Source organism: Rhyacophila brunnea, unplaced genomic scaffold, assembly GCF_057557595.1.
Source record: "Rhyacophila brunnea isolate RB1 unplaced genomic scaffold, BYU_Rbru_1.0 scaffold_2, whole genome shotgun sequence".
NCBI lineage: Eukaryota > Metazoa > Arthropoda > Insecta > Trichoptera > Rhyacophilidae > Rhyacophila > Rhyacophila brunnea.
The window spans coordinates 11,242,980-11,269,182 of record NW_028232859.1 but is presented as its reverse complement, the minus strand read 5'-3'; the positions used below and the strand labels follow the sequence as shown (position 1 = coordinate 11,269,182).

General features: G+C 32.0%; 2 protein-coding genes across 8 annotated transcripts in view; one reads left to right on the top strand and one right to left on the bottom strand.

Moving 5' to 3' along the window:
- LOC147071850 (guanine nucleotide-releasing factor 2-like) overlaps positions 1–7,566 on the top strand; it is a 162,562-nt gene extending 154,996 nt beyond the window's left edge. For all 7 annotated transcript variants that reach the window (XM_085946771.1, XM_085946768.1, XM_085946766.1 and 4 more), the window contains 5 exons: positions 3,860–4,092; positions 5,514–5,792; positions 6,344–6,475; positions 6,577–6,761; positions 7,231–7,566. In XM_085946771.1, coding sequence (XP_085802897.1) covers positions 3,860–4,092; positions 5,514–5,792; positions 6,344–6,475; positions 6,577–6,712 — 780 coding nt within the window. In that variant the 3' untranslated portion in view covers positions 6,713–6,761; positions 7,231–7,566. The remainder of the gene's footprint in view (positions 1–3,859; positions 4,093–5,513; positions 5,793–6,343; positions 6,476–6,576; positions 6,762–7,230) is intronic.
- LOC147071847 (uncharacterized) overlaps positions 1–26,203 on the bottom strand; it is a 383,531-nt gene that overhangs the window by 259,603 nt on the left and 97,725 nt on the right. The window lies entirely within an intron of this gene.

The window sequence follows — 26,203 nt, the reverse complement described above, 5'->3', positions numbered from 1 at the left end:
ACATTTTTATTCCAAATCGATGTCTTTTGGAAGGAATGAATTGTTTAAAAATTAATCTACCCTTAAACACGATTATGCTCTCATCTATGCAAAGATTCTGATACGGTATCATCGTTTCCCTAAAAATTGTTCTTGTGTGTTCTAACAGTAATCTAATTTTAGCTAGTCTATCATTTGAGGCGGTCACACTAGGATCAGAAAAATGAAGCATTTGTAAAATAAGTTGGTATCGATTTCTAGCCATTATTTTCCCAAAAATGTCTGCAAGCAGGTAAGGATCGGTACTCCAATGTTCCTCTATCGACGTGTGCTTATTTCGAGTCATCAGCATTGATACGGCAAAAAATGTATACAACTCCGGCACTGATGTGTCTGTCCAATTGTGTGATCGCGATTTCGGTCCAAGGTCTCCCGCACTGTACGAATGGTTAAAAAATGTATTCGTTTGGTTCACTATTTCCGACATTATATTTTTATTCAAAAAATGTTCAAAGAAAAGACATTCGGGAGAGGATTCGTTCAAGTCGTTCGATGTCACGCCAGATCGACAATCATTGAATTCGTGAACTATTGGAATATACGGGCCAGTTCTCCACGACCGCAAAAATTCAATTGGCTCGTCAGAGTCCGTATCGTCGACGTCATGATCAGTCTCATGCTGTTCCAATTCCTCTTCCGACATATCATAATCTGAGTCCAATTCCTCATTAGTACGCACATTTTCTTCCTCCATATTTACGCACTATAAAACTATGAAATGTTTTTAAAATGTTTAACTACAGTATTAGGGAACGCCAAATCACAGAAACCATTAAACTCACACACAATAGTTATTGATATCAGTATTAATTTTCACATTCACTAAAATGGGACACGGTAGACAGTACAAAAAGTATTTTAAAAATCGCGGTAAAATAAAATCATACGTTCAATAGTTAATCATGCCAGTTTTAATGTGATAAGTACACCAGACAGCAAAAAAAGTATTTATCAACGATTGCGGTAAATATTCAACTTGTATGCGATAAATACAATCCCGCGCAATGGCCCGCTCGGTTGAAAGTCTGTCGTATACTGCGCAGTCGCGGCGCGCAGTTCAAACTGATTTCTGTCGACCGGCAAAACTTGGCCGTACGAATTGGTTCGAAACTTTGGTGATTATTTTATATTTAGAACCAATGCTTTTAAAATATGTCATAGGTGGCAGGAGAAGGACAAATCAGGCCAAATTTACGTGAAAAAATCAGTCCCGTATGATAAATATGGACGCGGTGGCATCGATTTATACACATGCGCATTGCGAATTTGGCCGATTTGTACAAGGTGTGTGACATCGGCGCCGGCCGGGTTAAACCTCTCACTTTTTCCGTTTTTTTTTTTTTTTAAAACGGTACATGTTCAAACACGCGTGTTAACATCATTTTACTCCCTACTTCAATTATAGTTTGTCAATTTATGGCTATGGCCGTATGTTGTAGCTTAACCACTGGGGAATGCCAAAAGAAATGGTGTATTTCAAAAAAACACTACCTTATTCTTAGGTCAATAATTATTATAAAGCAATCATTATTCGTAGGATGTTTATCACACTTGAATGGTCAAAGACATAGCTTATAATTAGTATCTTTAGAATTATCTTCAAATGTGTTAATCTTGCCCCTTTTTTGAATAATAAAATGCCTAATTCTTGTCAAATTTGGGATCACAGAGATTATCAATATATTTTTTTATCGTAAATATTTCACTATAATAATGTCGACATAAATTATACTAATGGTTTTATAAATGCGTTTAAAAATTAATAAAAGTAAAAAATCTTAACACCACTGCACATGCATGTACTGAAATATGACTATATTCTAAAACATTAGAGCAAGAGGTTTAAAAGAATACTATTTTATGTAATAAATATACTTTATGCAGTCATCAAATGTTTAAAATAAATATAAAGGATAATAAAGCTTCAAAATTATATAAATAGATTATCTACAACGTTTAAGGAATGTCCAGGATGATGCTTTGAAAATGCAATAAAAGCTCCATTTTGACCCACGCTGAACACGTCCCCCCTTAATGTGTCGATCGTTTAAAAACATTTTCGACCCTAAGCAATAAAATCCGACCGTAGACCGATGTCGCTGGAATCGGATTATGTTTATGAAACTAGTTGAGTGTCTAAGTACCTAATTGGTACCTATATAGTGGTTATTTCGCCGACATAATTGAACAAGTATCCACATATTTGGTTGAAATTTCATGTAAAAAATCCAAGCTGAAGCCAGTAGGTACCTACCAGCGTTCATTACAATGAACAACTTCTTTTGTAGTTCATGAATGCCATGCTTGTTTTGGGGAAAAATTCTAATTCTGTATTTTTGTTTGAATTGTGACTTTTTGTGTTATGTGACCGCTCATTTAAAAATACCTATTCTCTGATATAACGAGTTATGCTTATTACGAGCAAATTCAGTTGGTCCCATCTTCCTCGTAATAACCAAGTTCGACTGTTTATAAATTTCGTAACATACGAGGGTGGGTCAATAATTCCTTAGAAAAAAGCATTAAAACAGTTTTTATTTTTGTATTTTTTTTTTATTTCTCAACATAATCTCCTTGGAGCTCAATACACTTGGTTAGACGTTTCTCAATTTTTTTTAAACCGTCAGAAAAATAAGTTTTCGGAAGGTCCTCAAAATAAGCATTTGTCCGATCGATGACTTCTTCATTTGAAAAAAAACGTTGTCCACTTAGCCATTTTTTTAAGTTTGGGAAAAGGAAAAAGTCACTGGGGGCTAAATCTGGCGAATACAGTGGGTGGTCGACCAATTCGAACTTCAATTCTTCAATTTTAGCCATTGATCGTAAACATGTGTGAACACGGGCATTGTCCTGATGAAAGAGGATTTTTTTCCTGTTTAAATGAGGCCGTTTTTCTTCAATTTCGTTTTTTAGCTGGTCCAATAAAGATGCATAATAATCCCCTGTTATTGTTTTTCCTTTTTCCAAATAGTCAACGAAAATAATTCCACGTGCATCCCAAAATACAGTAGCCATAACCTTACCAGCTGATTTTACGGTTTTCGCCTTCTTTGGACATGGTTCGCCTTTCGCAATCCACGGATTTGACTCTTCTTTCATCTCGGGAGTATAGTGGTGTATCCATGTTTCATCTACAGTCACAAAGCGACGAAAAAATTCATCCGGATTGCGTTGCATGAGCGACAACAGGGCTTTAGAGGCCACCACCCTATTGCGTTTATTGTCGACTGTGAGCAAACGCGGCACCCATCTTGCAGAAACTTTTTTCATGCCCAATTTGTCATGTAAAATAGAAATGACGCTACCTTTTGAGATCCCTGTAACCTCAATTATCTCACTCAACTTTAATCTTCGGTCACTTAACACCATATCGTGGATTTTATTGATCATTTATGGTGTAGTCACCTCTACAGTACGTCCTGAGCGTGGTTCATCCTTTGTTGATGTACGACCACGTTTAAATTCATTTAACCAGTTGTAAATAGTTGCAAGTGAAGGAGCAGATATGCCGTGAACTAAATCCAACTCATTTTTTATTTCCTTTGCTGTTAACCCTTTTATATTAAAATGTTTAATAACAGCTTTAAACTCAATTTTCTCCATTTTTGTAAACAAGCAAATTTTTTTTTTAAATGTACGAAAATAAAAAACAACAACCCGACCAATCTGATTGAAACTTCGCAGCATACTGAATCGGTAGTGCCGCTGCATGAAAACAAACCGCTTACAGTACTAGTCGCGCCACCTGTCGGCTTTTCTAAGGACTTATTGACCCACCCTCGTACTTAAGAGATGATGATTTTTCTTTGTTTTACGATAGCAACAGCAGGCATACCTGGACAGCACCTTTCAAAACAATGTCCTGTCGGCGCGGCGTGACTCAGTATTAGAGCAGAAAGCGGAAGCCGTGGCCGAACAGATGACTCTCCTGGACGCAGAACTCTTCACCAGAATACCTGCGCCCGAGGCTCTGCTGTGGGCCAGGGATCAGTGCGAGGAGAGAAGTCCAAACCTTACAAGATTCACCGAACACTTTAACAAGATGAGCTATTGGTTTGTTCACTTCCGAAACAATATATTTATAGCGCCTGTACACGTGCATGGATTTACTTGTGTATAAGTGTGTATTTTAAACTATCGCGATAATAACTCTTTACGTAAAAGTCTGTTTGCCAGGGTCCGTCCACACACGGGCCCGATTGGCCACGCCAACTTGACCACAACCAAAGCCAACTTTGAGGCATTTGAAAAAAATTTTGCTGCGTCATATGGAGGACGGAATAATTCCGATCTCCTCTTTAGACTCATCACTTTCAACTCCTGACTCCTCTGTTTCGGCAGAGTTTCAGTACACGGATACAGAGGACACATCATGTCATGAAAGATAAATGACGGCAGAGCAAGTCAAGATTCTTTTTATTTTCTAAAACTCTTTCTTTAAGCAGTAAGGTTCATGGTTGCTACATCAGTTCCGTGCAGCATCACTTTGGGACAAGGAAGTTTGGCACTAAAATCTTTTCATTCTGGTACGTTTATAGCGTCATGGAAGGCGGCCATGCACAAACCTCGGCCACACATACATGGCGGGTGGAGATGGGGCTACTCAAATCATGTCTCCATTAAAGATAAATGACGGCAGAGCAAGTCAAGATTCTTTTTATTTTCTAAAACTCTTTCTCTTTAAGCACTAAGGTGCATGGTTGCTACATCAGTTCTGTGCAGCATCGCTTCGGGGCAAGGAGTGTGGCACTAAAATCTTTTCATTCTGGCACGTTTATAGCGTCATGGAAGGCGGCCGTGCACAAACCTCGGCTGCATATACATGGCGGGTGGAGATGGGGCAACTCGAATCATTGTCTCTCCAATCTCATTCTTTAAGAGTAAGCGAGACGCGACTCATTTTATGGTACTATTTGACAGTCGTAAAAATCAGTTAACCTCAATATGAGTGCGCGGTTTAGTTCTTTTTTTCCGGTAGGTTCGCCACCATCGTTCTACTGCGCAGGCGCAGATATCAAACAAATCCCAACTGTCACGTGAAAATTCAGAAGTTTCCGAACTTTTTTGATTTACACATGCAATCTTGCAACTTGCAGGATAATACATGTTTACACGTGCATTTTCTTGTTATAGCCGCGATAATACGGTACTGTCAGTAGTAAATCGATGCACGTGTAAACGGAGTATTAGATTGTTATGAATTACTATTTATCACTGTTATATAGATCGTAATTATGTTATTTTTTTAATCCAAAGCATGAGAATAACAATAGACTCTCGCATAAACCTTCCGCAAACGTTATATTAAAATTGATTATCAAAATAGTGTAAGTCTCACATTTTATAGTCGTTGATAGTAATTATGATGAGTATATCATTCAATCATTCATCAGATTTATCTATTGTGCTAAATAAAACCTAGTCAAATTAAATTATAACATAACATCTAATATTTTACTTACTTATTTCAACAGGGCTCGCTCGCGTATACTGGAGCAACAGGAGGCACGTGAACGAGAGAAATATGTCACTAAATTCATAAAAGTCATGAAACACCTTAGAAAAATGAACAATTTCAATTCTTACCTGGCACTTTTGTCTGCTCTGGACTCAGCACCGATCAGACGCCTGGAATGGCAGAAACAGATCACCGATAGTCTCAAGGAATATTGTGCCCTCATCGACAGCAGCTCCAGCTTCAGAGCTTACAGACTGGCTTTGGGTGAAACGCAGCCTCCGTGTATACCTTACATGTGAGTAAAACCAACTCACTTTTATTTTTATGTCAACTCATTTATCTACTCTTAACAAAAAATCCCATTTTTAAGCATCAATCAGTATCATTTATTAGTGTTAGGTAATTTATGCGTATGTAAATTGAGATTTGGCTTCAGTTATCTTCAATATTTTATATATAGCCAGCCATTAGAAGGTTTGTTAGAATATTTTATTTTTATTTTAGAAAATTTATTTGTCCAGTGTTGATTTTTAGGTTTACATGGTTAATCACAATTGTTAACACATTATCACTAAACAAAGATTCAAATGTTGTTTAAATAAAAAGGAATTTTGAATTTCAATTTGAAAGGATCGAAAACTCCATTTTGCTGCAAGCACATCCTGCTGCTTTGAGTATGTGGAGTGCAAGAATTAATACTTTGCTGTAACTCACCATTTACTTGCTTTGGCATAACAGCACCATCTGGAAAAGCATTATGCAACCTGTCTCTATACAGTGTGTATTACAATAGGAAATGCATAACTGATTTCAATTAATCAATTTCTATTTTGTAATTCTTTTCAGTGGACTGGTGTTGCAAGATCTGACGTTTGTGCACATCGGCAATACAGACCTCTTACCTGACGGCAGTATTAATTTTTCAAAGCGGTGGCAACAATATCACATTTTAGAAAATATGAAACGATTCAGTAAAGCGTGAGTACTTATAACAATTACATAATTTGTGATTTCACATTATTGAATTGCGCATATGAAACTTTGTCAACGATCTGCTTCTTATTTCTTATCTCTTGCAGACAATACACGTTCAAGAAGAACGACCGCATTATATCAATGTTCAACGGCTTCGATGACGTGCTAAACGAGGAGGCCATGTGGCAGATCTCCGAATCCCTGAAGCCGCGAGGCGGAAAGAAGACCACCAGCACTTAGTTGACACAGCAGCCGCGCACTCGCCGGATCGCTTGCCATGGCAAAATTGGTAAACGCAATTCTATATTGATTACACATAAGCATAATACATTAAAAGTGTCATTGTTAAACTATTTTATGTATTACTAAAAATCTAGCATAGCATAGTCTCTGATACAGTAAAAAAAAATATTGACTGCTCCTATGCCGAGTGTATGGGCCTCCGCAGTCAATGGCGAACCTATTGTACGTGCAGAATCTTTGCTGGATCAAAAACACGTTAAAAGCCAATGATTTTTGCCAAATGCGGGATTGAACGTGCAACCACCGTTTCAGAGACACCCATGCACTTTAGCAGTATTCCACCGTAGGGCTACTATAGAGTGTTTAACTATTTAAATCTTTTTGATAAGATTGGAGCACTTTGATTAACAATAAATAATGTTATTTTGATGATATGTTATTTTTCACATTATTCATAGAATCACTGTCAACTTTATTGGTCACATCAGTTCTAATAGATGATGATTAATTTCCAGGTTGTTTGCAAGCTTTTATCCAGTGAATAAAACGGCTTCAAGATGTCCCGTGGGACTTGAATAAGAATAAACCAAAAAATATTAAAAGATTTGAAAGATTGATGTGAAACGTTAGAACGTGAACCAATTCATGGTCAGTCACCCTTCTGCTGTTCTACATATCAGATTATGATTATATGCTCACAAGTGATAGGAAACGATGTATCCTCTTGAGAACCAGTATTTACAATGAATAATTATTTTCTTCTAAATTTTTTTCAATTACTGTTATATATATTTTGTTTTGTGTAAATATAAACTTTTGTCACCCGGATGGGGACATATTTTTAGTATTCGAAAAAACCAAATTGTTTTTAATAGTATGTTTATTATAATATTATGTCAAATGTACACAATATACTGTAAAAGGATGCACGACAGCCGCGAGTTGAACTCCATATTAATTGCTTATATGTGTTTATATTTTTATTGAAACAAATTTGTCTAATTATATTATGATACAATTTAACGATTTTTTATCGATAGGTAGATAATTTCAAATTTAATCGTAATCGCTTCTTCGTTTAGGATAAATTAATTTTAATGTTTTTATCCTGTCTGTTTCAATGTTTTCCGAAGATTTGTTTTTTTTTTTATATTAATTTATAAATGGCAACATTAAAAGTAATAGGGATTGAAATTAAATTTAAAGAATTATATTATTGTATATTGTAGATGTATTATTTTAATATGCTCGATAAAACATAGAATAGAGGGATATGACTTTCTACTGAGCTTTTGATCAAACAGTCTATTGATAATATCATTGACCTGAATGTTTAAAAAGAGTATATTATTATTAAATCTATTTTATAATGTTATTTTTATCCAAATATTTGAGGTATCCGGTGTGTTATGTATGTATATAGATGTACCCAAACCTATTTTAAATCAATGAATTTGAAGGATTTTTGTTTTAAATATTGCCAAATATTCTACCAGCTATATATATATAGGTCAATAATGTTTCCTTCCGCTAATGTTGAAATATGACCGTAACCATACAGTAAAATTAGTCCTTACTTTTATTTCAACATTTTGGAAGACGATGATTCTTTTTAATTATTGAACTTCCGTTTGCCTTCGTTGAAAATAATGTTTAAAAATTGTTGCATCAGTCTGTAGTTAGATTATTCATTTGGCTTATAGGATGTTATATATATTGTGTAAAATACAATAATAGACTCTTGTGCCATATATAAAGTGACAACTAACTGATGTGCCTATTTACTACTCGCTGATCTAGTTTTGTCATTTTAATATGATTTATTTTTAATACATTCTCATATTTGACGTCGCCGGACCATTGTGAGATTATCAAAAAAACAAATCTTTGAAAACCTAAGTAATGTACTTATACATATAATTGAAACTGACTTCATCAAATTCTATGTATAGAAACTGTGCAGTAGACATTTGAATATGACAGGAATTTTACTGAATGATTTGACATCTCTTGTTTGATCATATTATAATTAAATATATATGTGAAATGTCAAACCATAGAAATGAGGAGATAGCGTTATAATCTTGTGATAAATACTGGTTTTGAATATGGTTCATCAATCCCGTGTATTGTATTATAAAAATAGAGAATAAGACGCGCAGGAAGTGATCGAGTAAGATACTAAACGAATGTACGCAATATTATGTTGTACATGCGTAGAAGTAGTACATTATATTCTAGTTTAAACCTACCATTTGTCATAATAACATGTACACTTTATGGTAATGTGAAATTATTGATTGTTTTGTTTATCAATTTACATTTATCATGATTATTAATATGTAAGTTAGGTATAGATCGAAATAAATAAAAAAATGTTTGTGTATTATATTAGAAAAATTTAGTAGATTTTTTTACATTGTATGCAGAGTATGGTTTTGAAACATATATTTATTATTGATTTATTAGACGAGATTTTAATTTTATTTATGTATATTGAGTATATTATTCTTATTTACATTTTTTTATCAATAAATTTAATTATTTTAGAAATTATTTTTGGTTTTTTTTTTTTATTTTCATTGTTTTATGTTCTTCCTTGTTGGTTAACCTCTGATGTATAATATTAATTAGGCACACATATCATAATCATCACTAGCTGCTAGTAATGCATGTTTATAAATTGTATGTGTATCATTGAAAGACCTATCTTATCACCGGGACGGTACGGCTATGAGTTCACGGATGTTTACAGACTTATTTAAGTCACAATTATTCGACCCCGTAGCCTTTAGAATGGATAGCTTGTAAACCCGAACACCAAATATTCACTTCCCTAGTTTCACTTGTGGTATCTTGTATGTTAAAAAATCCACAAAGTATTAATGGGCACAGTAAACATTAGCAATTGTAGGTTGTATGAGAGATGTCATACATATCACCTTGAGTAATATACAGTTATTACCATTTAAAAATCACAGTTTGATGATTGCAATAACATCAGGGAAAATTTATTGCCACCACAAAGCGAGTAAAATTCATGTAAATAATTCGAAATTTGTTTTTAATCAAAAAACAGAAGAAGTATTAGCTGACTGTATCAATATGGATGGATAATGTTGAACACAACCTCGGGATCAGTGTTGCCTTTCCCGTCAAAAAAATGTCAGATCGGGTATGAAGAATCGGCATTAGAAAATGCTAGATTTTCTAAAACAGAAAAATAGCAATTATCGTCGGTCATACAAGGTCAAAAATCTCTGTGGAAAGATTGGAGAGTCAGACATAAAACATTTCGGCTCTAGTGGGGAAAAATTGTCAATGACGCAGAGAGCTCAAGAAGAAATGTGAGAACCTTTTTTAGTTTCGCTCGAGAAAAGTCCACAGTGAATCCAAAATATTCCTGTAAAAAAAATGACATTTTGAAGTACATTATTTTTCACGTAACTATTTTAAAATTTACTATTTTGTAAAAAATTACTGCTTAATTTCATTTTTAAGACTTAATAATTTGTCAGTGCCAGTGAGTTAATTCCTTAAAACAAATAGTTTTTTATAAGAACATCGAAGCTAATCATGATATGAAAAAAATGTTGAATTATATGCCACATCTTTCAAGCATTTGCCAACGCTGCCCAGGATACTAGAAGTAAGCTGCCGAGGACAGGAATACTTGTAGGAGACAGGAACAGAAGAAAGAAATGTATGATAAATAGAATGTGGGTGTCAGTAAACCTTCCCTGATAATACTAATTATGGAGGTGTAAAAATGATTTTTACACTGTGCTTGTTAACAATGGCAATGCAATATTGCTTTGCTTTTGGCTTTAAAATCATAAGGTTATTATTACCTGATAAGGTTAATACATAAGTATCAGACTAAACGTCACAATATTATACTTCCACTGTTAGATGAACAATTTTTTCATATGCACCAATATTGATTCTTTTAAAGTTACTAATTTTATATTAGACTTATTATTACTCTTAATTTGAAAATGTAAATATTTTAGTGTGGATTTTTTGGATACATATAATATGATTACCACCAAAATTGTACTTTAGAGGCATGCATTTTTCATGTGATTTGTAGCTCATTTTTAGACGTGTGCGGATTTACTGCTGGCGGTGCATACGTATTGTCGCCACCATACAAATAAAAGGCAAATGTAGACACGTATTGTTGTGCAAGTTGCAATATATTGCATACTAGACCAAAAAAGTTTAGTGTATTCTGAATTTTCATGCAACAGTTATGATTTTCGCGATATATACGCATTCATGGTATAACAATTAATAAAGGTGACAAAATATACATAATACTCCGCACAGTACATAGCATGCAACAATAACAAAAGCGTCTCGCTGATGCTTGAATACTGAGATTGGCGCGACAATCAGCATTTTTGTGTGTAAACAGTTATTGTTGTAAAAATTGAATTTGTATGTTATAATGATGGCAGTAAATCTAAGCACATGTACAGGCGCAATAATGATAACAGGTACTTTTGAAGACACCAATTGACAGACACATCGTCGAACTATTACCCAATATAGTGTTCGCTTAATGTCCTAATATAGTCAGTGGACCTATCCTACTAGTTAATAGTTACTGTTGAAGCAGAATTTTACATCTGCATTGACATAAAATTATATGCCCATTTTTTATTATTATGAAAAGTGCATGTTATAGATTTTGTTTTCACAGTAAACAAGACTGCTAGAATAGGTTCACAGGTTTGCATTATGATAGGAAAAAATATATTATATACGAGGGTGGGTCAATAAGTCCTTAGAAAAGCCGACAAGTGGCGCGACTAGTACTGTAAGCGGTTTGTTTTCATGCAGCGGCACTACCGATTCAGTATGCTGCGAAGTTTCAATCAGATTGGTCGGGTTGTTGTGTGTTTTTCGTACATTTAAAAAAAAAATTTGCTTGTGGAAAATGGAAAAATGGAAAATGGAGAAAATTGAGTTTAGAGCTGTTATTAAACATTTTAATATAAAAGGGTTAACAGCAAAGGAAATAAAAAATGAGTTGGATTTAGTTCACGGCATATCTGCTCCTTCACTTGCAAATATTTATAACTGGTTAAATGAATTTAAACGTGGTCGTACATCAACAAAGGATGAACCACGCTCAGGACGTCCTGTAGAGGTGACTACACCAGAAATGATCAATAAAATCCACGATATGGTGTTAAGTGACCGAAGATTAAAGTTGAGTGAGATAATTGAGGTTACAGGGATCTCAAAAGGTAGCGTCATTTCTATTTTACATGACAAATTGGGCATGAAAAATATTTCTGCAAGATGGGTGCCGTGTTTGCTCACAGTCGACAATAAACGCAATAGGGTGGTGGCCTCTAAAGCCCTGTTGTCGCTCATGCAACGCAATCCGGATGAATTTTTTCGTCGCTTTGTGACTGTAGATGAAACATAGATACACCACTATACTCCCGAGACGAAAGAACAGTCAAAGCAGTGGATTGCGAAGACAAACCATGTCCAAAGAAGGCGAAAACCGTAAAATCAGCTGGTAAGGTTATGGCTACTGTATTTTGGGATGCACGTGAAATTATTTTCGTTGACTATTTGGAAAAAGGTAAAACAATAACAGATGATTATTATGCATCTTTATTGGACCAGCTAAAAAACGAAATTGAAGAAAAATGGCCTCATTTAAACAGGAAAAAAATCCTCATTCATCACGACAATGCCCGTGTTCACACATGTTTACGATCAATGGCTAAAATTGAAGAATTGAAGTTCGAATTGGTCGACCACCCACCGTATTCGCCAGATTTAGCCCCCAGTGACTTTTTCCTTTTCCCAAACTTAAAAAAATGGCTAAGTGGACAACGTTTTTTTTTCAAATGAAGAAGTCATCGATCGGACAAATGCTTATTTTGAGGACCTTCCGAAAACTTATTTTTCTGACGGTTTAAAAAAAATTGAGAAACGTCTAACCAAGTGTATTGAGCTCCAAGGAGATTATGTTGAGAAATAAAAAAAAAATACAAAAATAAAAACTGTTTTAATGCTTTTTTCTAAGGAATTATTGACCCACCCTCGTATATTATAATATCCTAATTTTTACTCTAATTATCCCTACTCATTGATAAATAGGTCCAAATAGTAAATATTGTTTATGTAATGTTAATAATTATTATTTGTTTGCTATAATTATTATAAATCTTATTTGGTATGATATCACATTATGAAAATCTAAATGTTCAAAAAAAACATAAATAATAATTGTGCAAAAAGAACCAAATTTTAAGAGAATTAAAGCAATACAAGTTTGTCTTTTTGGTAATTATTACTGTAGAATCCTGAGTGGGTTCGGTTATGCCTTCGTTTTTTTTACAAACTCAAACCGAACTAAATGTTTATAATATTAAATGGATGTCTAACATAAGGTTTTTGCATGCTTTTATCGATTCTATGTGCTACATAACTGCTCTGCATAAAAATTGATAACTTGCGTGCACGTTGTATTAAATTTTCTTGATTTTCAAAATTCCGATCAGTCAGTACCTAAAACAAATTAAAATATAAAAACAAAATGAAACACAATCTCGCAAATTGGTGTCTACAGTATGTAGGTACAAATTGTGCTAAATGTTTAGGAATAGTGAGTGCTAGATTATTTGTAAAGTTTACTTTTAAAATTAATCGATGGATAACAGGCGGGCAATGAGTTTAGACATCGACTGGATTTAAATGGTGAGGACCTTTTAATATTGTTCAAAAGACCGCATCAAAGATATAAACATGATTATTATTGACAGAAAAGATATATACATTGCGAACATGTTAATAGGTAGAGCTGTATTACGTATGCACAATAATTTTGTATAAGTTGTATGTATTTGAGAACCAACTTTCATGGGATATCTAAGCTAGAGAATAATAGTATTCTATAAATTGAATTTCTGAGATTATTTTGTGGCAATCTCTTAGGGTTGTGATTGTCCTAACGATTTAAGGAATTTAATAGGTGAGAAAAGGGCGGTTTGAATCGAAAGCTATGTTATTAGAAAAATGCTAAAGAAATATCTCAACATAAGACTGTTTTGGATGTTTGTCAATGTAGGCCTCGCTATTATGTAAGTGTGCATTAGGAAACACTATGTTCATCATTGTTAGATTAATTTGTATAAGTGTATTTTTGATGCACCTAAATTTCAATAATAGGGTCCATTCATGACTGCTTATCTCAGATCGAAATACTACACAATGCGTCTAGAAAATTTTCACTTAGCATTCATATCTTGGCTACTATGATGGCAATTTATTGTATAGACAAGCTATTTTACTACTAGCTCGCTTTATATTTGTTTTTCTCTAAATAATACAGACTTCTTACAGGAAGAAACGTAAAGTAGTAACACACCTAATAATAATTTACGTATTCCATGTAACTCAAAAATTACACAATACACTCGGGTCTCTTTTTTGTGCAGGTTTTGCAATCAATTCAATGCAAATTCTCAAAAAATAAATATTTTGGACGTTAGTACGTTGTTTAAAATCTTTTGAACAATCTGTTGCCTTCGATGTTGAGGCAGACAAGCCCAACTGGTAGCGCTTTATGCAAACACGGGTCGCAGCCACTTCAATGTGGCTAAAACCAAGAGGATCGGGTGTCCCTGAGCGATATCGCTCACTCTCTTTTCTAAAGATAAATGACCAACATATTTTTTACATAACAGCACTTGTATCCGGACAGACCAGACGTATATGAACAGCTTTTTTGACTCTTTTTATTAAGGTTATACCTCAGTTGAGGCACGGTCTAAAAAGATCGTGGCTAGGCGATGCGCGGATTGCGGGTCGCGGGTGCAAATGACGCATGTCAAACGAAATATAATTTGTCATATAAATCCAACATGTGTCCATTTAATGTTCTGTTTATTGTTCTATCAGTAACATTAATAATATATTCATTGACATGTTTTCTTTTTAAAGTAAATGGGTAACGTTTTTAGTCATCTTTACACGATTTAAGAATTAATACGCCCGTCGCCATCACGAAACAAATTGACGTGTTTCCTGCTCGACGTTCTCTCTCCGAATGGCAGCGAGTCCAAAATTTCGTCACGCCTATGGTTGAAATTTATTTGTCGTTTCACTGATGTATCACCTTAAGTGTGAGTCCGTGAAGTTTAATTTTTAATTGTTTGTCTTTTTATTATTCGCATCTACCGCATAAAAAGATACCCAAGTGTATACTGACTGTATAAATAATAATGTATTGTCAATATTTATTTTAGTATTTGCAATTTAGAAATGACATATAAATTGTGTTTCCATCCACACCATCTTGAGAGTTACACGTGTTTTAATATCCTTGCAAATTGCGACCCATGCTTATCTGTTGCATCTCTCCATCAAATTTTCAGCCTCGGATGACAGTTATGTTTTTATTCTTAAGACAGTACCCAACTACATAATAATAATAACTTCATAAATAATTAGAATGATATTGGTTCAGTAACATATCAACATCTGCATGCATCCCAATGCATGTAGTAAAAGTAAACAATATTCAATTGATTAAGATTGTACAACGCAATCTTGTAATAATCTAGTTATGTACAATGTCAGGTAAATGACAAGTATCGATCTCATGTTTGAGGCCGGTATCGATAATAAATAAATTTATGTGATGATACCATTTTTAAATCAAAATAATTGCAAAGTAAATTGTAACAGAGGAACGCACCGTAATAAAAACATGTAATAGGTATTTCATTGAATGTAGTTTGTTTTTTAATTAGAACTGCGAGCTCCAGTCTATTCAGATATCGATCTTAACATTCTAAACATGAAATCAATTTGACTGCACTATGCAATAAACCAGTCTCCTAAACATTTTCAGACTACCACCCACGCAATGTCAGTCAAATTGCATTGTTTGTTCTTATACAAGCAGGTTTCAATAATAATATAATTTTAAACAATTGCAAACACCGATAGAAGGTTTTACTGAATATATTTTTCTATATTATTGCTAAGTTAACATTGAATTAAATTGCATGTGTTCACAAAATAATATTTCAGAAACTGCCATTAACCACGGATATCTTATGAATTGAAATGTTTAAAACATACTATCTTATGGTATAAAAATAATATGACACAAATAATTCTCATACAAAGTATACAGATTGTTCAGACTTTAGACCCATGTCTTAGGTATGTAAAATTCTTGATTTTTTACCTTTATACGTGTCCTCCCGCACTAAAGATCCATTCTTTGTGTACAATTTACTTTGCAAAGTTTACATTAAACACCAGAAGTATTCCAGTATATGTTGTGTACTACATAATTGTTAAACTTAGAAGAATCTGTGCTCGTTTTATGATGACTGAATTAAACTTACATCTTAATGTTGTAGATTCAATATTAAAAACTAAAATAAAATCAGTAGTTTTACTATTAATTATAATAGCTAAAGTAAATTTACAAACTATTTTAAATAATAAAATCTTGCAATACAGACACACCATTCAAAGATGCTTATGATGTTGATGTTTTTGTAATATTTCATGTAGGTAGGTACTAGTTATACAATATCTATTAAACATATTTTTACCATTTCAATGTAGTTTATATAAAAGTTATTTTGAGAATTTACAGCATTGCGAGATTGAAAGAAGTCTCGCGAGATCATAATATAGTAGAATCTCACTTATCCGGCGCTTCTGAAGTCCGTCACGTTCCGTGATCTGGTTTGATATAGATATGGCTGCGTGACTTAAGCGACGGCCTATAGTGTCATGGGTCCCAGGTTCGAATCCTGGGTCTGACAAGTACACATATTGTTTTCAATTTGTATTTGTATTTGTCTAATAGGTAGAGCAAGTGGCTGACATCCATTTCTCGTAAAATAAAATCTGTTAATACAAACCTCCACTCAGTGGAGGCCCGCCCATATCGGACATGGTCTAAAAAACAAATCTCAGTTTAGTAAGATTCTATTGTACTTATCTACAAGCATAATAATTGATTTCAAGGGTCGTTGAAATACAAAAATAGGATTAAATAGCATTGAACATTTTTTTTTTCATTTATGAATAGTGTAATTAATTTGATACGTGGAAAAATCTTAATCATTTCGTTAAGGTGATAGTATTGAATATGTATTTCACAGTATATTTGTGGGTTGATTTATTTTAACAAAATGTACGCACATTTAGCAACAGGTCTGTACTGAATTTTGTCTGGCGATGTTATGTTTTGTATGACAGTGAAATAGTTAAGAGAACATGAAGAGTTGAGCATTATAATATTCAATCTTTATTCATGTCTCAATTTTCTAAATATGCATAAAGTGAGTAAAAATGTAGCATTTTGATCCTTGCTCTTTATTTGAATTCACTGTAATTAGTAAATTAAAATAGTTTCAGTTCTTTAACTCGTTCGACACGGACGACACGGCTGCTGTGTCCCCGTTAAACGGCCATTAGATGCAATTAGCATGTTATTTAATTAAATGTGGTAATAAAAATTAATTAAAAGGTAAGCAGTGACGGTCGAAATGGAGATGTTATGGTATTTTCAAAGCATTAGCCTGAACATTCCTTAAATGTTATAGATAATCTATTTTCACAATTTTGAAGCCTTGTGATCCTTTATATTTATTTTAAACATTTGATGACTGCATAAAGTATTTTTATTACATAAAATAGTATTCTTTTAAACCTCTCGATCTAATGTTTTAGAATATAGTCATATTTCAGTATATCCATGTGCAGTGGTGTTAAGATTTTTTAGTTTTGTTAACTTATGGCTACGGCCGTATGTTGTAGGTTAACCACTGGGAAATGCCAATAGAAATGGCGTATTTCAAAAAAATACTACCTTATTCTTAGGTCAATAATTATTATAAAACAATCATTATTCGTAGTATGTTTTATCACATTTGAATGGACAAAGATCAGTATCTTTAGAATTATTTTCAAATGTGGTAATCGTGCCTATTTTTTGAATAATAAAATGCCTAATTCTTGTCAAATTTGGGATCACAGAGATTATACATATAATTTTTTATCGTAAATATTTCACTATAATAATGTCAACATAAATTTTACTAATGGTTTATAAATGCGTTTAAAAATTAATAAATCTATAAAATCTTATCATCACTTCACATGGATGTACTGAAATATGACTATATTCTAAAACATTAGATCGAGAAGTTTAAAAGATTACTATTTTATGTAATAAAAATACTTTATGCAGTCAACAAATGTTAAAAATAAATAAAAAGGATTATAAGGCTTCAAAATTATATAAATAGATTATCTACAAAGCTTAAGAAATGTTCAGGCTAATTCTTTGAAAATACCATAAAAGCTCCATTTTGACCTACATTGGGCATGTGGGCCGTTAAACAATCAATTTATTTATTTACCTACCTAGGCTGTATATTATGGACGTTTTTTCAAACCGCAAGTGAGTACTATGTATTGTCTATAATATGTGTATTACTTAATATTTTTTGGAATAACTAGAGACATGAGTGAACAATGAACCCCTGATATTTTTAAGTAGTTTAGGTTCAATTCACAGCTCTTTTCCAAAATGCAGCAATACCAAGTTTATTGGTTTATTTTAAATATTGTATTTCAGAATTAAAGATGTCATTGCACGACACCTGCGGAACCAATGATAGATGATGGTATTCTTATAACATATGTATTTATTTGAACCCATCATTTAATTAAACCGATACAATTATCTTGGATTGACTATAATATTATGTAAGACGCTCTCATACAAAACATAATAATACATGAGTGACATGAATTTTATTGAAAAATATTTTATGTTCGTAGTTCCTAAAATTATTAAAATTTGATTGTTTGTTTTTGTTTTCCGACTCTTTGCTACGTTTGATGATTTGACCGTGAACTGGATATCTGTTTAGTAAAAGATACAAATTCAATTAAACATATAATAATGTTAATCAAACTACCGGTGGAACTGTCTACGAATTTCCGTCTGTCTTATTTTGATTATCTTGTACTTGTACACCTAGTATATAGTACTTATATAATAATTTTATTTAGGTAATATTTAGCACAACGAATCAAAAGGAATAATACCATTCAAGAGCTGTCAAGGTTCACCTAGAAAATTGACTGTTTTTATTAGAATTTAGTATAAATAGTTTCACAATATATAAATGTGCAATCGCTTCTTTATGATAAATGTATCATTACTTAATTAGACAATTTGCTTATGAAAATAAATATGTTTAATAATTTAGGCTATTTAATACTACCATAAAGAGAATGCTTTACCGTAGTTTATTGCTATCATTTTAATTGATAGTAATATTATGTAAAAAAATATATGTAGCGCTAGTTTAATAATTGTGTAATTATTATGGTAAAGAAATTTTCTTGTATGTGTTTTATAAATGTTGTGAAACTTTTAAATATTGTGAAAAATATGTTAAGTGCATCTTTTAGTTGAAGATGAAAGATTTGAAATTATCGTATGGACGGACTATCCTATTTTAAGTGAATGACATAATGTATCATAATTATTACTAAATTTATCTAATATTTATAAAATCTAAATATTTTTCTCTGCTATATATTTTTGTCTTCACGTGCAGTTTTTATTCACCAGTGTGAATATTGGCTGACGCCATCTTTGTAAATTATTCATGGGTTATTTTTAATCTATCCATTTGTAAATCGATTAATTATAAAATATTATGAATGCTGCGTGTATTTTGCTATCTTGAGGAAGATTACGTGGAGAATACGTCTTGATCTTGTTATAAAATGACATTTCAACCTCAAATATAATAAGTTATTATCATTTCCAATTGAATATTACATATTTTTCTATGGTCTTATACATACAACTTAAAGCCAAAATGTGTTAGACGATTTACAAACTGACATTAGAAATTGACTTGCCAATTTTTGTGTGCGAACGCATACGCTAAACACTAAACAGTATTTTTATAAATCCTTATTCAGATTGACCATCATCATTATCATTACAGCTTTTTGATACAGCAGAGACAAAACTTTGTATTGTACCAAATTCACGCCATTTTGTTTAGATCACTTCAATGAAATGAGTAGGTAGCAAAGATATTGAACTCCTGAAAAGGAGGTAGTTATATGAATTTGTTTTAGTGAGGTTGAATATACTATAGAAAAATTATTATTTTCTGTATTGTCATCAAAAAATAAAATGGTGTCATGCTTTTGACGTCCTATGGTTTACTTTAGGTACCTACCTGTTGTTCATGTGTTCACAATTTCATGTGTGTTCATTTAAATTAAATAATGATGGTCCACTGTAAAAAAAACTTCTAACAAGGTGTTTTTATGTGTGCGGCTTTCGAAAATATATCAGATTCAAGTGTGATTAATTAAGTTAATTATGATGCCTTCTTTTACGGCTCCACTTTTATATATAAATCTATATCTGTATAGAATGTTTCCTTCAATATCTTTGGTAGATAACCAACCACCTACCTTGTATCGATGACGTGATCTAGATTCTATAATGACGCAACTAAAATGCTCTGCATCATTCTTATTCTTCATTTTTGCGTTCCTCACTGTTGAGGATCGTGACTCTTTTTAAATATCTCTCCAGAGATCCCTACATTCTGCTGTCCACATAGCTGAAGGTATTGAGGTCGGACCGCTGAGTAGGTGATCTGCCTCTTATGTACACCCTAGATGTTTTTGCTGACAATGTTATCCATTCATATTAACATTATCTCTTCTTACTATGTGACTGAAGAAGAGTCTTCACTTTTACTCTGCATCATACCTAGGTATTGTTATAACAGTTTGGTGAAAACATCTAGGCATTGATTGACATTTTAATAAAACAAAATTTTATTATGAAAGTCAAATTGAAATACAAAATGTTTTTTCATATAGAAATCGAACCACACAATTTATCAATAAAATTTTATCCAATAATGTTAATAAATAAAGAAGATTTTCTTATTGCCGATGTTTCAGAAAATGTCATTATTTTATTCACAGAAATCTAAAAATGGCCAAATTAAATCACATTTTTCAAAAAATCACTATTATGTCCGATATGGTTGATGAGATCCAAAGTGTAATCCAAAAATTAGAAAATTTCCTGTCTTTGTAAATAATGAAGAGTAGAGAATGAAATCTGTGTAATATCACTGACCAGTCGTGGCCAACTATTTAGGCATGAAGTGGAGCTTAGAAAATGTATTTTATTTCATTCAAATGACCAATAATTAATTGACTGTCTAGTTAAATCCCTGTTTATTTTCAGGATCCAAAAGATCTGATTTTATATACAGGAATATTAGTGTGCCCGGAACTGATATTTTTATGCTGTATCCTGACAATGTGTACGATGTACTTGATGAGTGTGTGACGAGTATCTTCTGCATGTTGTCATTACGACGCGATATTCATTCAACCTTTTTCTTACTGTACTATTAAATTCTGTTCTGTATGGTACAACAGTACTAGTTCCACTATATGACACTATTTTAAAATGGAAATGCTGGTTTTGGTGACTTATAAATAATTCTTCATCATTATTTGTCAACGATTCTATGAATCCTTAAAATCTGAAATGGATGGAAATAATTTTGTGCACTTAAAAGTATAATAGGTACTTAAGAACCTGTGTAACGTGATTTGACATTGCAGAAGGGAAAAGGTTACATGAATACATTGTCTGGAATTAGCATTACACCCTGTACAGCGCTAAATAATTTAATATTTATTTTTTAATTTTACTGACAATACTAGAAACTATTTCAATTGACACTGTATTTATTGCACTCTGTAGTGTCGATAGTATCCACCTCAAAAAAACAATACAGCAATAGTATTGTAAAACAGATCATCTAAAATCTAAACACATTCATACTTATGCAGCTTAAGTTTACTTAGTTGAAATGTCTGTTCAATAATTAATATTATATATAATTTACTTCTTTCTTTAATTTTGTGTCTGAAAGAAAATGGAAAACATACTTATTTGGAATGATAAATCTTTTTAAGCGAATAATAATCCAAAGGCCTAATGGATGTATAGATGTAATTCTAAATGAAATAAATAATTAATGACTACCAATATTGTTTTAATTATCTCCTTGTTTTACAACTTTTATTACTTTCACCTGAGATTTTTTGTGGTCTATGCAACTGAAATAATTATCCTTCCGCATATTAAACAAACACCTGTAAATTTTATGGCAATGACAGTTCGCTCCAGATTTTATTGATCACAAAACATAACTGACTTGTTGAAAGGCGCAAAATCACTATAGTTTAACTTGTTTTATACAAAGTTATAGATACTGTTTGAAGTCCTTAAAATTTAAACCGTAGTATGAAAATGCTCGGATTCCAAGATTAAATTTAACATAATATTATGGTCACATACACGGAATAAGGTAGGTATGGGAAGAGGTTTAAATCAAAACAGTGTTTAAAATAAATAAATTTATTTTCATATAAAAAAAATATTTTTACAACGGAAACACTTCTGACAACACAAAGAAGTTAAATGAACAATAACAGTGTTTTGTTTTCAGTTCTTTACATTTACAAAAAAAATGTTCAGGATGTCACATTTTGTAAGTGAGATGAAGAAACTATACATAATATTATTCACTTCCAACATCCGAATGAGATATTACTTTTTCTAACCGGAAATAAAGTTAAAAGATTTACATTCAACGGTTGTAACAGTTTGCTTATAAACATGTCCTACAATAAATACTCATTGTTCCTGCAAAAAAAAATAGTCCTCGACTAGGTATAGTAAAATTTGTTAATTTGACCTATTACGAATTTTACGAATCCTTTATGTTCAACTTATGTAATAGGTATTTTTATAATGTACAAGTTTAGTGTCTTCTAATCTTCAAAAATTAAATTAAAACACAGCACTCACAATTTAAATTTACATTTTTAAACTATTTCCAAACATTTCGGTCATAATTTTAGAATATATTATATCTCCACGCTACTTTAACTAATTCACCAATCCGGTTCGAGTAAACTCCTTCCTATATACTAATCTTCGATTTGTCAATAAAGTATCGTTAACAGACGGGGCATTTCTCTTGTGCCAAAAATTATCAAATAGCTAACAAATTATCATTTAATGTGTAATTAACAATTAATTAAATGGCATTTAATTTTATCTGCAGGATTGATCGACAAGGTAGAACTATCTGCTAGGGCTATTCATTGAACACAGACACGTTGTTTATAAAAATATTATAAATGAAATTGAAAAAGCTGAGATGCGTAAGGCTAGGTATGGTGACATCTTCGATATCAATATTGTATTATGTTAAGCAGTAAATTGAATGGGGAAATCTTTTCAAATCTACACACCATTCAATTTTCACGGCAGGATTCCGGGGTAAGTTATAATATGCATTAAATATATATATTAATCCATTTAGTTAGTGCTAACACCGCGACTGGCGCGTTTGGAGTTCTCGGCCATTAGATATAGTTAACGTGTTATTTAAATGTGGTAATTAAAAGGTCAGCAGTGATTCTGTTAAAACTGCAAAACATAAGGCATCTAATTTTTTTTTGTAAAAGACAGCGTAATAAAACAATAAGTTTATTAAACCAATTTCTGAAGAGGTGAACTACTGTTCAGCAAAGTGTTCAAATGATTAAATTACGGAGTGGACTATTCTAAAATATGCAAAAAAAAATTGTAAGATTATTTTCTATCATTTTCATTTTATAAGACAATTGATTGAGCAGATTTAAATTATTTATAAAATTGACCTTTTGCGAAGCTCCCAATATAAATTCACCAAATGTATTTGGATTTCCCTCATTCATTTCCATGGAATACTAAAGTGGGTTTTGCGATGCATCCATGGAGCGATAAACAAGAAATCTATCACGTCAAAGGAAAGCATTCAAATTAATTGAATGTCCAGTTTTAAAGTTTGTACATGCTGAAGACTTTGGTAGTTTTTGTTCTGGCACCGTGGCATGTGTTGAAATGTTTCAATATCCACCAATTACACTTCTGTTTCAAGAACGTACCGTGGTGATCAGTTTAAAAATTAAATTATTCAGAAAATAAATAGTTAAACATAAACAAAAGCTTTTGAGTCAAACTGAAAGAAATCACACTTCGACAAAACTACATAAAAGTCGTATAAGATATTATACACGTTATCAATTCTAGGATTGATGATTAAATGATTTCAAAGCATAATCAAAAATTTATGTTTGTATAAAATCGCTAGAATGAAAAACACTTTCAAGAAATGTTCCAAAAATATGTTGGATATTTGCTCTGCCATTGTTTTTCATTTAAAAATGATCATCACTGTCAACGCAATGCATTAAATCTTAGCTACTTAAATAAAAATACAATACATATAATAATATAATACAGATATCCGGTTTATGTACAATAATAATTAAATTGTGGCATTTTAACAAATAGTTGCCAATTAAAACAATGTTGCCATCCACGGTGACTCGTTGACTATCAATATAAAGTTTAACTACTATGATCAATTAATTGCTAAACGGAGTTATTTTGTTTTGTTGGTAACCATTTCGACGCGGCAAAATCCCATTTTTAACTAAAATCCTACTTCCCAAATAGCCGTAGTATAAAAATAGAATAAAGATATAGAAAATTTAAATTATCGTGATTAGCTTAGCTTGGGAAATCTATTATTTTTTTGGTACACATTTTTCTGAATTGTCCTTTAACCTACACTACGAAAACCTAATACCCTAAATAGTATTAGGATATATTTAGAGAAACCAGTATAATCCAATTAACTTCACCAAAAAAGTATTACAAGATACTGTAATATTATGTGACTATGCAGGGAATAAATTAAACAAGTAATGAGATATGCTAATTGCATTTAATTAATATTTTAATCCACCATGTGGTGGCATATGTCAATCACTATAAGTGTTATTGTTTTGTGTGATATCTTATGAAAGTTGTAAACAATTGTTTTTAAATTGTTAACAAAATAATGTAAGAATTTGATTGGATTGACTTTTCAGTGACCCATTTAAATACATTGCAATACCTTGTAATTTTTTGGTAAAACAATTAATAAAAAAAATCATCTTATGGTAGTTAGATAGGTAATAAAAATAATACCAATGTAATGTAATGGAATACAAAAAAATGGAGACAATATGTGAAAGAAAGCACCATTAAATATGTATGAATACGATGAGTAAGTCAAACTGACTAATGTTTTACATGATGATAAGAATATACTATTACATTAAATAGGTACTAATGCTATACGTTTTGCAATAAAATATAAAAAATATTAGAAAGGTAGGGAAATTTACTAATTATTATGATCATTAAAACAACTTCCGCCTCTTGGTCATTATTACAATATGTTCTAGTGCATTTTAGTGCATTTTAAGCACTGATATTTTAATTTATTTTCTACCAAACATAAAAGAAACTGCTACAGGTGCGGTGGGTGCTATGGTAACATTTTAGGGTCCGGTTTAACTAAATAAGTATTTATATGATTTCGCCGTTTTTGTAAATGTAAATAAAAAGAAGCTATCGCATTTTATTAAAACAGGTCATCTCTCTCACAACATTATCCATAATATTGACCAATTCGTTGTGCGAGTGTGTCAATACGGTTTTCTAAAATAAAAATACCATTAAAGAAATTAAATCCTACTCCGTGTAGGTATTATTATTAAATGTATAAATTATAGAATTAATTACTTCCTCATGTGAAGATTGCATTAGGATTTTTAATTCTTTTTAATCAAATATCAACATTTATTCTCAGAGCTTGTTAAACGCTCACACCAAACATACCACTGCCGTTCGGCATAAGCGTTGTAATGCAACTGTAGTAATGCAAAAACTATACATGGTTCACATATAAATTTCAACCGTTCTAAATTATAGTAGGTATGTGTTTATTCGGCTAATTACTAAGTGAGCAATCCCTAAAAACTGATTCGGTAATACGGTGAAATTAAAAAAAATGATAAACAAAATTGCAGGATTTTTTTGTACGTAACATAACATAATTAAAAGATCTATATAGAGAAATGTAGGAAATGACATAACATAAATAAAATAATGCTGCAATATGTACTATGTATCATTTATTGAACAATCAATAGATGTCACCCATTGATGTTTTACAACAAATGGCACATCTGAGGATACTGTAAAGTCGAGGGCTTAGTGTCAAACAACACTATCTACAAAAGTGCAACTTTACAGGAGAGCCAAAAATCGTTATTTTAGATTCTTGTAACTCAACAAGGGAAATGTTTATTTAAAACCTAATGTTAATATTTTATAATTTATTGTGTATTGTACATTTATCTTGCTTATGATGATGTTAAAATTTATAGGGATAGTTTTAAAAAAATATGAAAACAAGGGTAACTTATGTAGTTAGCGTTAAACTTTACTGACGATTT